The sequence below is a fragment of the Eulemur rufifrons genome, chromosome 7 (assembly GCF_041146395.1).
Source record: "Eulemur rufifrons isolate Redbay chromosome 7, OSU_ERuf_1, whole genome shotgun sequence".
NCBI lineage: Eukaryota > Metazoa > Chordata > Mammalia > Primates > Lemuridae > Eulemur > Eulemur rufifrons.
The window spans coordinates 190,962,238-190,974,282 of NC_090989.1; the positions used below are offsets into that span (position 1 = coordinate 190,962,238).

The window sequence follows — 12,045 nt, forward strand, 5'->3', positions numbered from 1 at the left end:
GTGAGCCCACAGGTGGCAGAGGTCAGGCCCGGGTCATCTGTGTTCCTGGAACCCAGCACAGGGAACTGGTGTGTGTGGCAGTGAATGTGAGTGAGCATCTGTGTGCCCACATGGACCCCCGAGTGCCCCTGCCAGGAGCTGAAGCCAAGAGGTGCGGGCTGTGGGCCACAGGGAGGACCCAGGGAGCTGGAGCTGCGGCTTTATTATCGGCAAGTCTGTACACTGCACGTGGCGGGAGGGAAGAGCAGGGTGTGGGGTCCTCCCAGGCTTCCTTCCTTGTCTTCCAGGCCAGAGCAGACACAGGGCTGTGTCACAGATGCCCACTGGTTGCCCACAGGCCCACCCTCCTGTCCAGGGAGAGCGCCTCTCTGCTCTGGCTGCCACTCTGCACGGTGTTCAGGGCCGGTCACAGGGGGCAGGGCCCTTCCTCCGCTCTCGACTCAGCAGCGTCACCAGCTTGGCCTTGAAGCCCGGCTGAGCGCCGGGGCGGCTGGTGCCCTCTGCCTTGTCCAGCTCCAGCTCCAGCAGCCGCCGGTACTGGGCCTCCAGGCTGCTGTCGGGGGCCGGGCCGGGCCAGCTCAGGTCCTCGCTGTTGTGGTAAACGGGGCTGGCCAAGGGGCTGCGGGCGCTGGGGCCTTCCTGGGGGTCAGGACCCGCATCAGGTGGCGAGGGGCCGGCCTCGAGCACGCACAGGTTCTCATAGAGGTGCTCGGCAGTGGCCGGGGGCCCGCTGGCCCGCTTGCACACGGCTGCGTACAGCCCGGACGTTGCTGGCTCCTCGGGCGCAGGGCCCAACAGCAGCGGCAGACTCTGGGGCCCAGGCTCGGCCAGGCGCACCCTCCTGGAGTTGGGCGGCTCGGGCCCCAGTGGCACCTCCCGCAGCTCTCCAGGGGGGTCCAGGGAAGGCAAGGAGGTGGCCCGAGGGAGGGGACAGGGCCGGGGCCCGGTCAGCTCTGGCAACTGCTCCCGCTGGCGGGCGATGGCAGCAGCCACGGCCCCGCACAGGTCTGGGGCCCGGGGGCTGCTGAAGGCGAAGAGGCCCTCGCCGGAGTCACAGCGGCGGCCGGCCTCAAAGGAGAACACGCCCTGGGCACAGGCGACACAGCAGGAATTAGCCACTGGAGGGCCAAGGCGCTGCCACCCCCCTACAGGGACCAGCACCTCACCTTGTCAGAGCCGAACTTGCGCAGGAAGCGGTAGGGCCAGCTGTAGATGGCCCGGGGACCAGCAGGGTCCCTCAGCTGGATGGCGTCCTGGCCCAGCACCAGGAGGTAGGGCCCCTTCAGCAGGCAGCGGGCGGCAGCCTCTGTCCTCTGCACCACCACCGGAAACTCCCCCACTGCGGCAGGCAGTGAGGGCAGCCCGTCAGCCCCCCAAACCCCCCGCCCTGGGTGTGGTGGGCTGAGGCTGCCCTGAGCCCCCTCGACTCACCTTCTTGCCAGGAGGAGTAGATGGAGTTTTCCTCCATGGGGACGGGGCCCCTCTTGGGAGACTCAGCCTGCCCCAATCCTGAGGAAGACTCCCCTGTGCCCTGGGGAATGGGCTCAAGTCAGAGATTGGAGTCCACCCCACTCCTCATCCACACTGCCTCCCTTGGGTCAGGATCCCAGGACTCCATGGCAAGCAACGGCATCCAGGGACCCGATGCCAGTCCCAGCTCTGCCCTGACACACTCCATGAGCCTGGGCCCCTCTGACCTGTTCCCCAGCTGCCAGATGGGGCTGCAGTCCCCACCCAGCTGCCCGTTGAGGGTGCTGGGTGGGGAAGAGGTATTGTGCTTGAGGGTGTCTGAGAGCTACAAATCCTTGGGCACACAAGAGATGTCCCCACAGCCCTTGAGCTCGGCAAGGGACAGGCTCTCTGACAGCTTGGAGGAGAGAGGAGGCAGGAGGGTAGGGGTGAGCAATGCCCCCAGACGTCTTCCCCCAGTCACTGCCACCGCCTGCCCTGCCCCTGCCCCCTCTATCCCTCCCTCCCCCGCTCCCTCCCCGTTATCCCCAATCCTTTAGCATGTCCTGGCACTCTCTGACTCTCAGCACCTCCACCATGACCCTTGGCCCATGGTAACATGGCCAGGCACAAATGCAACAAATGCAACAGCTTCCTCACTGGTCCCCTTATTTTAGCATATTTAGTATATTCACAAGGTTGTGCAGCCATCACCACTATCTAGTTCCAGAAATGTTTCATCACCCACATGGGCATCCCATATCCATCAGTACGCACTCCATCCCTCTTTCCAGCCCAGCAGCGCGTTCTGTACCCTTTGTGTAAATGGAGTCGTACACAATGTGGCCTCTTGCGTCTGCCTCCTTCCACTTAGCATCGTGTGCTCAAGGTTCAGCCTTGTCACCTGTGTCAGCACGGCACCCCTTTTTGTGGCCAAACAGCATTCCACTGTGTGGACAGACCACACTTTGTTTATGCATTCGCCACGTGGGCTGTGGCTACCTTTTGTTGTTTGTGTGTAGTGCTGCTGTGAGCATGCGTGTCTGAGTTTTGTTTGAACCTCTGTTCCGATTCTCTTGGGTACATACCTAGGAGTGGAATTGCTGGGTCATGTGGCAACTTTAACTGTTTGAGGAACTGCCAGACTCATTTCCTTTTGGTCCATCACAAACCCTGTGAGGCTTTACAACTGTCAATGCCTGGCGTAAACCCTCCAAAGGCTCCCCCTTTCAGAATGAAATCCCGCACCATGCACATGGCCCAGAGCGGCTTCAGCTGCTCCCACCAAGCTCCTACCTGCTCCTGCCTGTCCAGCCGTGCCAGGACGGAACTCCCACACTGCGGCCTCCAGACCTTTGCCCACCCTGCTCCCTCTGTTCACGAGTCCTCAGACCTGCCTCGTGGGCTCTTGTGTGTCGTCAGGCCCACTGTCCCCTCCTCAGAGAAGCCTCCCTTGACCATCCTGCTGATGCTGCTCAGCAGCGTGTGTGGAGTGACAGGATGTGTGTGACCATGAACAAGTCGGGGAGGGTGGACAAGTAGCCGCTCGCTCACCGGGAAGGCCAGCTGGCAGATGGGGCCCATCCACGCCTGGCGGTGCTGCGCGGCCAACAGGTGGCTTCGCTCAGTAGTGGTGAGCAGGAAGGCGCCAGTGTCCCGGGGGCAGCTCTCGCCGTCGGCCGGCAGCACGGACACACAGTCAGCCAGGCGGATGACCCGCCGCTCCCCGCGCCGGCCAGGCCCTGTGGACCTGTCACCTGCTGGCGCCAGGCCACCATCCCGGACCTCCCAGCTCTCCAGCCGTGCCACGCCTGATGGGCCTCCTGCGTACAGCAGAGCCCACACCTTCCTCCAGGACTTCTGGGGAAGAGAGAGGAGGGTGGGAGAGGAGACCCTTGGGTGGTGACTCTCCCTGTGGCTCAGCTCAGCACAAGCTGCTCAGCAAACACTCCCAGCCACCCAGGGGGCCTCGGCTCCCCCAACTCCTCAGGGTGCCAGGGGAGGAGGCCTTGCCAGGGCCGGCTGGCAGGGGCAAGAGTCTGTGCCTGGGGTGGGTCAGTCCCGGGTTGAAATCTCTCCCCGCCCTTTCCTAACTGTGACCTCCATAAGGACCTGTGTCTTTATCTCTCTTTAAAAGGCCATGAGAACATGAGACTGGGGCTGCTACTGGATTATGTCTTTAAAAGATCTAGTGGCCAGGACAGACCACCTGATACTGCCATTATGTTGGTTCCTCCTCCTCCCCCAGAAAGGGCACTTGGGCCACGGACCACAGGCTGGGGTGGGAGGGAGGCCTGAACCTCATATTGGCAAGGAAGGAAACATGCAAATAACTTTGAGCAGAGGAAACCGACCGTTTATCTGCCTGGGCAGCAGCTGCAGCTGGGCTGCGGGGGTGCGAGGGGTGCTGCCACGCGACCCTCCTCACTCCCAGCACTAGGAGCCACACCCTCTGCTGCACGGTGGGGTCCCATCTGAAGACTCCTCCAGCTCAGCCCGCAGCCCTCCCTAGGGGCCTCGGTGCCACTCTTAGCAGGGTCAGAAGGCTGTTGGGCTCTGCCCGGCTCGGAGGTTTTGATTCTTAGGCCCTTCCCCGCTCCTGTATTCCCTGTCTTTAAACGAGGCCGCCTTGGCCCCCCAGGCTGAGAACCAGTCTCTGCTCCAGTCCCCAGCCTGGCTCGGCCCCCACACCTGACACCCTGCCCAGGTCTCCCAGGGCTGGGGGAGCTGTCCGAAGCCGGGCATAGGCCGCTGTCTCCGGCAGCCGGGGCTCCTCACCTTGCCGAACTTGATGTGCTGCTGGTAGAGGACGCCATCCTTGATGGGGGTCTCCACAGGCTCCATGGCCACGGCCAGGCCACAGGGCTGCCACTTCGAAAACCTGAGGAGACTGGTGACAGGCTGGACGGGAACTCCTCACACTTCCCCTTCTGGCCACTTCCGCTCCCTCTGTCCAGAGGCAGCTGCGGGACGGGGGGAGGGGAGCCCCGGCTTTAGCTAAAGGGTTGAGGAGCAGCATGTATTTCTCCTGTGGGGCCCTGGCTGGCCCAAGGTGCCCACATCTGCCTGGAGGGAGCCTCAGAGCCCCCGAGGGCCAATGACCAGGCCTGCACCTGGTCAGCTGGGTGTGAACGTCTGGCCGCAGGCTGGCTCCCGAGTCACGGGCTCTGACCCCTCCCTCATCCCACCCTGGCAGCCTGTGACCTGCATTCCCCACACCCACCCCGCCAGGACCCTCTTCTAGCCAGACCTGAAAGCTCCTGGCTTCCCCACCAAGTCCTGGTTTGAGAGTCGCCAACCTTGCTCTCTGCTCTGCTCTGCTTTCTCTGAAATCTCTCATGTTCACTTGCTGCTCCTCATCCTCACCGCCGCTGCCCAGTCTGCCTTAGCGTCTTCCCGCAAACCACTGCCCCGGGCAGGCCTGCTGTGGCTCTCCATCAATACAAAACCAGCCCTTTGTCCCTCCCTTGGGTCCAGCCTGAGCTCCTCAGCCCAGCCCTCAGGAGCTTGTGTTCTGGCCTCCACCTCCCCCAGCCCAGCCCCTCCAAGGCACCCTCACCACTGCGCAGCCTGGGGAAAAGTGGGCTGCCTATTCCTCCTGGAGGCCCTCCCTGACCCACTCCACGCTGTCTGAGAGCACAGAGGCCCTTGGAGTACAAGTGCACACCGGGCATCCAGCCACATGGGGTCCCAGCCACTTGAGAGTGGGTGGCAGCCCCCACTGGGCCCCTGGGGAGGTCACATGCTCTTTTAAAGCTGTGAGTCCTGCCAGGGGCCCATTTTTTGCTTTGCTTTGCAGGAGCCCACTACTGGGGCTCGGTGTGTGGATCTGAATTCTGGGAACACCCTCATGTCATTCACTCAGTACCATTTCTGGGAAAGAATGTGTGTAACCAGGCTGAGAAATGCCATTCGGGTGTCATGTATTTTGCCAGGAAATACACTTTTTTTGTTTTGTTTGGGGAGATGGAGTCTCACTACATTGCCCAGGCTGGTTTTGATCTCCTGGGCTCAAGTGATTCTCCTGCCTCCCAAGTAGCTGTGACTACAGGCGTGCCACCACACCCAGCTGTGGCCAGGAAATACTTTCTAATGGCCTCCCGCACCTGACTCTGTGCCCATGGCAGCCCTGAGTGCCAGCAGTTTCAGATACCATGTCCTTTGCATTCTCATCGCCATTTCAATGATGAGGAAATCAGGGCTCAGAAAAATTGCCCAAGGCCACACACCAAGTGACAAACATGGCTTAAGCAACTGCTGTCCCACCAGGATAAGCATGTGGCCTTACACACAAAATGCCTGGCACAGAGGAACTGTGTGAACAGAGCCTCTGCCTGTCTCTTGCCAGATGCTGAAATCCTGTTTCATCTGCCTGTGGTCTTGTGACGACCATCCACATTTATTCGGGTCTGAGTGTCTCTCCCACTCATCTGCAAGCGTCCCAGGTGGTCGTCTCCTGCTCTCCTGGATCCTCGCAGCCCAGCACAGCACTGGGCAGAACAGGGTCAGTGGGCACATGTGGCCTGAATGGCAGTTCTGTGGCATGTGCTGCCTCCTCAGTGTGCAGAGCTGCGGTTCCTCCTGGGAGGACAGGCCGGAGGGCCAGCAGCCTCCCAAGGGGCCCCAAGAGGAGCCCCTGGAGCATCACACAACTGACAGGAAAACTGAAGTTGGGCGTGACAACAGTCAGCAAGGACACCAGAGAACCCGACCATTTCTCCTTGGCCCACCAGTGTGGTCCCTCCTTGAGCCATAAATCCAGGCAGCCCAGCAGAGATACCAAGTCCCCAAAGGGGGCGAGGCTGGGAGGCTCCTTCCGCAGCCAAGTCCAAGGCTGGGTGCTGGCAGCAGTGGTGGGAGATGCCGATGCCTCGCCTCCGGGGGTGAGGCTGGCCCAGGAACAAGGGGGCAGACGAGGCGAAACACAGAGGCAGGCCTGGGGCCAAGACAGAGGAGCTTATGCTTTAATGGCAGCTGGGGCAAAGGGGAATAAAAACAGTAATTCTGGGGGACATGGGGAGCAGGCAGCCAGGCCCAGCTTGGCCCAGCCCAGGCCAGCTGGGCAGAGGATGCTGGCTTCTTGCCCAGGTGGCTGGTGTGTGTGTACAGGGTGGCTGGAATCCCGGCACCTGAGGCCTTTTGGCGGGACAGGGAGACAGTCAGGTCAGAAGTCCATGGAGCTGTGGGCCAGGTAGTCCTTGCGGCCAATGTTGCTGACCTGCTTAGTCTGCATAGCCTCGAGCTTGGGGCAGTCAGTGATCCGATGACCCAGGCCCCCACAGAAGGCACAGCCGCGCTCTCCTGGGGAATGGGGGTGGGTGTCAGCAAGGTCACAGGCTGTATTTGTGTCTGGACCTTGGGCCTCCCACCAGTCCACTGGCGTGGACTTGCTGTGTGGTGCTCCCGCCTTCCTGCCTCCCCTGCCCCCCGCTGTGCCTCCCATGCTGCAGTCACCTCCGATGTCCAGCATGGACTCATCCCCGCAGTGCAGCACTTGCAGCACGGGTGGCACTTTCTGCTTGGCTTCCAGCAGCAGGGCTTTGAGATCCATCAGCACTGACTCGTCTGGGGAGGCAGTGGGGAATCATGAGGCCCCACCCTGGGCCCTGAAGCCAGAACTTGGGTGGCCACAGGCGGAGGACCCACAGGATGGCTGAGGTATCTCTGGCAACAGACTCACCACAGGCCTTGTTGATGAAGGTGGTAGCGATGCCTGTGTTTCCTGAGCGCCCGGTGCGGCCAATCCGGTGCACTGCAGAGAGAAGGATGGTGCCCAGGGGCTGGGGCCCTGGCCTGGCCCTTCCCCTGCCTGTCCCACATGCCTGGCCCCCTAGTTCCTACCATAGTTCTCGATCTCCTCAGGCATGTCATAGTTGATGACGTGCTGGATGGCAGGAAAGTCCAGGCCCTTGGAGGCTACGTCTGTGGCCACCAGAACATCCTTCTTGCCTTCCCGGAATGCCTCGATGGCCTTGGTTCGTTCCTCCTGGTCTGGGGAGGGCCAAGTAGGAGCCATTAGAGCTACAGCAGAAGACCGGAGAGTAGTGGCAAACTGGCCAGGCAGGGGAAGGGATTGGGTGAGGGGCTGCTATGGCAGCAGGGTCCATGTCAACACATGTACCACCCTGACCTTTGCCCCCATGGATGGCTACAGCCTCGACCCCCTTGAGCAGCAGGTACTCGTGGATGGCATCCACATCTGCCTTCTTCTCCGCAAAGATGAGCACCTGTCCGGGAAGGCCGACTCGACTCAGAGGGGCTGACTCTGCCTGGGCCTCCACTCAACCTTCCCCAGTATGCTGTCCCTCCACCCTCTCCCTTGTCCTGGGGTCTCTGGCACCAGCATGGGTGGCACTCACGGGTGGAGGTGTCTTCTGCAGACACTCAAGCAGGTACACCATCTTGGCCTCCTCCTTCACATATTCCACTTCCTGCCACCACAGGGGCCAGGTCAGGTGATCCTGAGGCTAGGTTCACCAGCCAAGGCCCTGCCACAGAGGTCAGCCACCTAATGAGGGCCAGGAGGTGACCAGAAGCCTCTTGCGACCAATGTCTGGCCACCCTAAAAATGGCCATGGCTAAGGGCCAGGGGCTTTGAATGAAACCCCGAATGCCCACAAGGTGGATCCCCTGCTCCAATCAGCTTCCAGGGAGCCCCGACAGATCCAGTCCTCACAGGTGAGAGACCACCCATCGGGAGTGCCTGCCCACCTGGATGACATCCAGGCTAGCCGCCCCAGCTCGACCCACGTTGATGGTGACAGGCTTTACGAGGGCGCTCTTGGCAAAATTCTGAATCTTCTTGGGCATGGTGGCACTGAAGAGTAGGGTCTGCCGCTGGCCCTGAGGAAGGCAGGGGCTAGGGCCGAGGGCATGGAGGGCTGGGTGGGGCTGGGCCGAGGGCATGAGGGCACGTGGGAGATAGGGTGTGGGGAAGCTGAGCAGCTGGGACACAGCCCCCCTGGAATAGGAGCAGAGGGTGGGGCCCTCCGAAGTTCAATGTGGTGTGAGTGGGGGGAGGGTGATGCAGGGGTGCCTGGCCAGGCAGGGGGCGGGCACCTTGAAGTAGGAGAAAATGGTGCGGATGTCACCCTCGAAGCCCATGTCAATCATGCGGTCGGCCTCGTCCAGGGCCAGGTAGCGACAGATGTCTAGGCTGACCATCTTCTTCTGCAGCAGATCCATGAGGCGCCCAGGGGTGGCCACCATCATGTGTACACCGCTGGTGACCAAGGAGAGACCCTGAGGTTGGGGCTCCCTGCTGTCACCTGCCTCTGTTCTGCCCTCTGCCCTCCTTCCTGTCTTTCTCACCTGTGCCCTCCTCGCCACTCCCACCACCCTGTCCCATCTACAGCACACCTCTCTCTCGTGGAAGGTGCTGCAGTCTTCTTGGCCACTGCTTCGGCCAGCACGCCCTTCCCTCTTCTCCTGGTCACTCCTCTCACCCAGGACTGTCCTGAATCCCCAGAGAGGCTTCACTGTGCACTTCTATAGCCCCTCTGTAAGCCCTCATGGGCTCACTTTCCTGGTACACTGACTTTCATCTTTTCTGTGCCCACATCTTCCCTGAGACTGGGAATGCCTCAGAAATAGGGATGGGGCCCGGCCTGTCTGTGAGCCCAGAGCCTGATCCAGGGCCTCTGGTGACAATGTGCACTGCATGGGACAGACACAGGTGCCACAGGGGATCCAGCCCTGCCCAATACCTCAGCTTCCTTGACTGACAACTGGACGACCCTGACCTCCCTGGGCCCTCCACCTCTGTGCTTTCTGCCTGGACTGCCCCTCTTCAAAATTTAAACATTAGCTTTCTCGCAAAGCATTCTTTGAGCTCCTACCTTAGATGCCCCCAGCAAGGTGGGCCATTCTATCTGTTGTGCTCCCATAGTACTTGGCCACATCCTTCTGTCCCTCCCCAGCGAACCTCCCCGTTAGACTAGGGGCTCCGTGAGGCCTGGGCCCATAGTGGACCTCAGTAAAGGTCTGTGGAATGGCTAAAGGGTCCTTTAGCTTCCCTGGGGGCTCTGGTGTGGCCTGTGAGGTAGGGGGTGCCAACACTCACTGTCGGATGGTCTCCATCTGCTCTTTGACAGACATGCCCCCGATGCAGAGAGCACAGCGCAAGAGTGGTAAGCTGTCCTCCTGTAGCAGGCGGCAGTAGTACTCCAGGATGCCATGTGTTTGCCGGGCTAGCTCCCGCTGCAGGCACAAGGACAAAGGCTGGCACCAGATGGTGGCCCCAGTTTCTGCCCTGTTCTCAGGCCAGTCTATCTTACCGAGGGGCAGATGATGAGTCCATAGGGCCCTTCACGCTTGGAGAAAGGTAACCTTTTCTCCTGCTCCAGGCAGAACATGATGACAGGCAATGTGAACACCAGCGTCTTGCCTGAACCCGTAAAGGCGATGCCTATCATGTCACGGCCAGACAGACTGTTGAGAGAGGACAGCCTGAGTGTCAAGTTCTGCAGAAGACAGGGACTGTTTCTCCAGTTGGACACCCAGCCATTGCTCCTCCCTCTCAACACCCTTCTCAGGGAACCCGGGTCCACAGGCCACACTCACACGGTAGGGATGCCCTGGATCTGAATGGGCGTTGGGTGATGGATGCCTTTCTTCTTCAGGCCTCTCAAGATGGCTATGGAAAACAACCCAAGCATCATCCTTGTGACTCACAGGTACTTTATCGGAGCCCCAAAGCCTGTAAAATTGGCACTATTCCCACAGGTTGCAAATGATGAAACCAAGGCTCAGAAAGAGAAACAGAGACAGAGAGAAAGAAAAAAAGAGAGAGACTTGTCTAAGACCCGTGGGCTAGGTGGAACCATGATTTGCACCTGGGTCTGTCCAAACCCAACATCATTCTCCCACTGAAACTCTGTAACAACAGAGGATAGTGAACATGTACAGATGGGACAACTAAAAAGGAATCTAAAGAAACCCCTCAAAGCCCTCTGTCTCCAGTGGCTGGGCCCAGTGCTGATGTGGCTGACCTCAGTAGGGGCTAGGAAACAACCTCACAGGTGCTTGATTCTAAAAGTGCGGTGTCTCTCCCCATTTCCAGGCACCTGCAGGAAACTTCATTTCCTTGAAGCTCTTGATGGGTGGCGGGATACCATCTCCCTCCACCAGGATGTGGTATTTCTTCCGTACACGCTCATGCCGCCCTTCAGACATGCTCAGGATATAACGGGGTGGTGTCCAGCTATGGGTAGGTGGCAGGGATCAAGGAAGGCCTTGAGCACAGCGGGCCTTGGGGTGTCCCTGCTAGTCCCATCCACACACCATCCTAAATAAGGATAACTACGCAGACTGGAAAGACATACCTGGTTTTGATTGGGTCGTCGTACGTGATGCCCTTTGCCATCTCCTTCACTGACATCAAAGCTGAGGGAAGAGATGTGCCTCAGGGCTGGCTCCTGCTTCTGGGAGGCCAGACCCCTTGAGATGTAACATGCTTGGCGCTGTGGGGAAGACACTCAGTGTACCTCCTTGCTGCCCTGGCCACAGCCATACCTCGGCCCTCAGCCACGCTCTCCAGGATCTTCTCTTCTTCTTTCAGCTGCTTCTCCTTGGCAGACTCCTTGCGGGCTGAGATAAGAAACAGACATCACAGAGACACCAACAGTGTGCCAGGCTTTGCTTCTCCCCTCCCGCGTAGGCAGTGCTGCCCAGCCCACCTTCGGCTTTCTCTTTGAGGTGTTGGTGCTGATCCAGGAGGCTGACGTTGGACTGAGGGCCCAGTGGGATGTCGTCCTCATCTCCCCGGTGCTCGCTGCCGCTGTCCGGCTGCTCCTCCTCTGTAGCTCCCTTGCGTCTTCGCTGCAGCAGTTTCTGGAGCTGAGGTTCCACCAGTGCCCCCGAGAGTCAAGCCCAAGACAGAACGGAGCATCGGGCCCACAGGGCCTGAGTCAGGACCCTGGCTTTTGGGCAAGGGTTCTGTGCGCGAGGCGCAGAGCTGCCCTACCCCTCAGATCAGATCGTCAGTCCCTCGTTTGCCTGGGGTTCACGCTCGCGTATACTGACACACCTCAGACAGCCGCCCTCGCCCAGCAGGCCGGGCCACACCCCCCATGCCATTGCGACCAGGTAGTCACGCCCCCATTCCTCCTTCGACACAGTCCCTCACCAGTAGTTGCCGCCGCTGTCGTAAGGGCACATACGGCACGTAGTCTTCGTCGTCCTCATCCTCCGCTTCGGAGCGGCTTCCTCCAGCAGTCAACTCGTCAGTGCGAGCCCTCTGCAAATACGCAGGAGTCAGGCCCAGCTCGGTGCCCCGCCTTCACTCCAGCTTCCCTCCCCGCCGCAAGGACCCCAGGCTCGCTCCCACCTTCCGCTCGAGTTCGGACTCCTCCATCCTTTGCCCCACGCATGCGCGCCACGGCAAAAAAAAAATCCCCGCCTTATCTGAGCGAAAGCCAATCAGGTATAAAGCAGCAGATATCGGCACCTAGCAACGACCTCAGAATTACGGATCGCGCAGAGGGACAAATTTTTCTCTCGAGCCGTTCTCGTGCGGGGCGACGCGAACACCCTGTGTGACTGGTTTCATGACTGTTGCCAGGGCTGAGGGCAAAAGCGTCAGACAAGGCATTGTGG

At 60.2% G+C, this 12,045-nt stretch overlaps 2 protein-coding genes across 4 annotated transcripts; both read right to left on the minus strand.

Annotated features, from left to right (window-relative positions):
• Positions 1 to 213: 213 nt before the first annotated feature.
• DOK3 (docking protein 3) lies at positions 214 to 5,136 on the minus strand. 2 transcript variants are annotated; one of them, XM_069473941.1, is made up of 6 exons: positions 5,009 to 5,136; positions 4,228 to 4,412; positions 3,004 to 3,309; positions 1,432 to 1,531; positions 1,167 to 1,339; positions 214 to 1,086 (listed from the first exon to the last, which is right to left on the minus strand). In XM_069473941.1, exons 2-6 carry the CDS (start codon positions 4,291 to 4,293, stop codon positions 397 to 399), a joined length of 1,335 nt encoding a protein of 444 aa, XP_069330042.1. In that variant the 5' UTR covers positions 4,294 to 4,412; positions 5,009 to 5,136; the 3' UTR covers positions 214 to 396. The 2 variants fall into 2 exon arrangements, with proteins under 2 accessions (XP_069330042.1, XP_069330043.1); XM_069473942.1 differs by lacking the exon at positions 5,009 to 5,136 and having other exon boundaries at positions 3,004 to 3,306; positions 4,228 to 4,296.
• A 1,262-nt stretch (positions 5,137 to 6,398) lies between these two features.
• DDX41 (DEAD-box helicase 41) lies at positions 6,399 to 11,832 on the minus strand. 2 transcript variants are annotated; one of them, XM_069473943.1, is made up of 17 exons: positions 11,777 to 11,832; positions 11,576 to 11,686; positions 11,127 to 11,286; positions 10,963 to 11,037; positions 10,773 to 10,833; positions 10,515 to 10,651; positions 10,012 to 10,084; positions 9,726 to 9,879; positions 9,512 to 9,648; positions 8,509 to 8,671; positions 8,161 to 8,292; positions 7,809 to 7,880; positions 7,580 to 7,676; positions 7,291 to 7,440; positions 7,130 to 7,201; positions 6,904 to 7,014; positions 6,399 to 6,750 (listed from the first exon to the last, which is right to left on the minus strand). In XM_069473943.1, the coding sequence occupies exons 1-17, from the start codon at positions 11,801 to 11,803 to the stop codon at positions 6,614 to 6,616; spliced, it is 1,869 nt and encodes a 622-aa protein (XP_069330044.1). In that variant the 5' UTR covers positions 11,804 to 11,832; the 3' UTR covers positions 6,399 to 6,613. The 2 variants fall into 2 exon arrangements, with proteins under 2 accessions (XP_069330044.1, XP_069330045.1); XM_069473944.1 differs by having other exon boundaries at positions 11,127 to 11,369; positions 11,777 to 11,819.
• Positions 11,833 to 12,045: the final 213 nt, after the last annotated feature.

Bases quoted from the DNA above. Each gene is read 5' to 3' on its own strand.
- DOK3 (XM_069473941.1), bottom strand. From the start codon at position 4,293: ATGGAGCCTGTGGAGACCCCCATCAAGGATGGCGTCCTCTACCAGCAG. The intron at 1,532-3,003 runs GTGAGCGAGCGG...CCCATTCCCCAG, and splicing joins TCTGCCAGCTGGCCTTCCCG to GGCACAGGGGAGTCTTCCTC. The intron at 1,340-1,431 runs GTGAGTCGAGGG...TGCCTGCCGCAG, and splicing joins CTACTCCTCCTGGCAAGAAG to TGGGGGAGTTTCCGGTGGTG.
- DDX41 (XM_069473943.1), bottom strand. From the start codon at position 11,803: ATGGAGGAGTCCGAACTCGAGCGGAAG. The intron at 7,881-8,160 runs GTGGGCAGGCAC...CTGTGGTGGCAG, and splicing joins CTAGCCTGGATGTCATCCAG to GAAGTGGAATATGTGAAGGA. The intron at 7,441-7,579 runs GTCAGGGTGGTA...GGCCCTCCCCAG, and splicing joins AGCCATCCATGGGGGCAAAG to ACCAGGAGGAACGAACCAAG.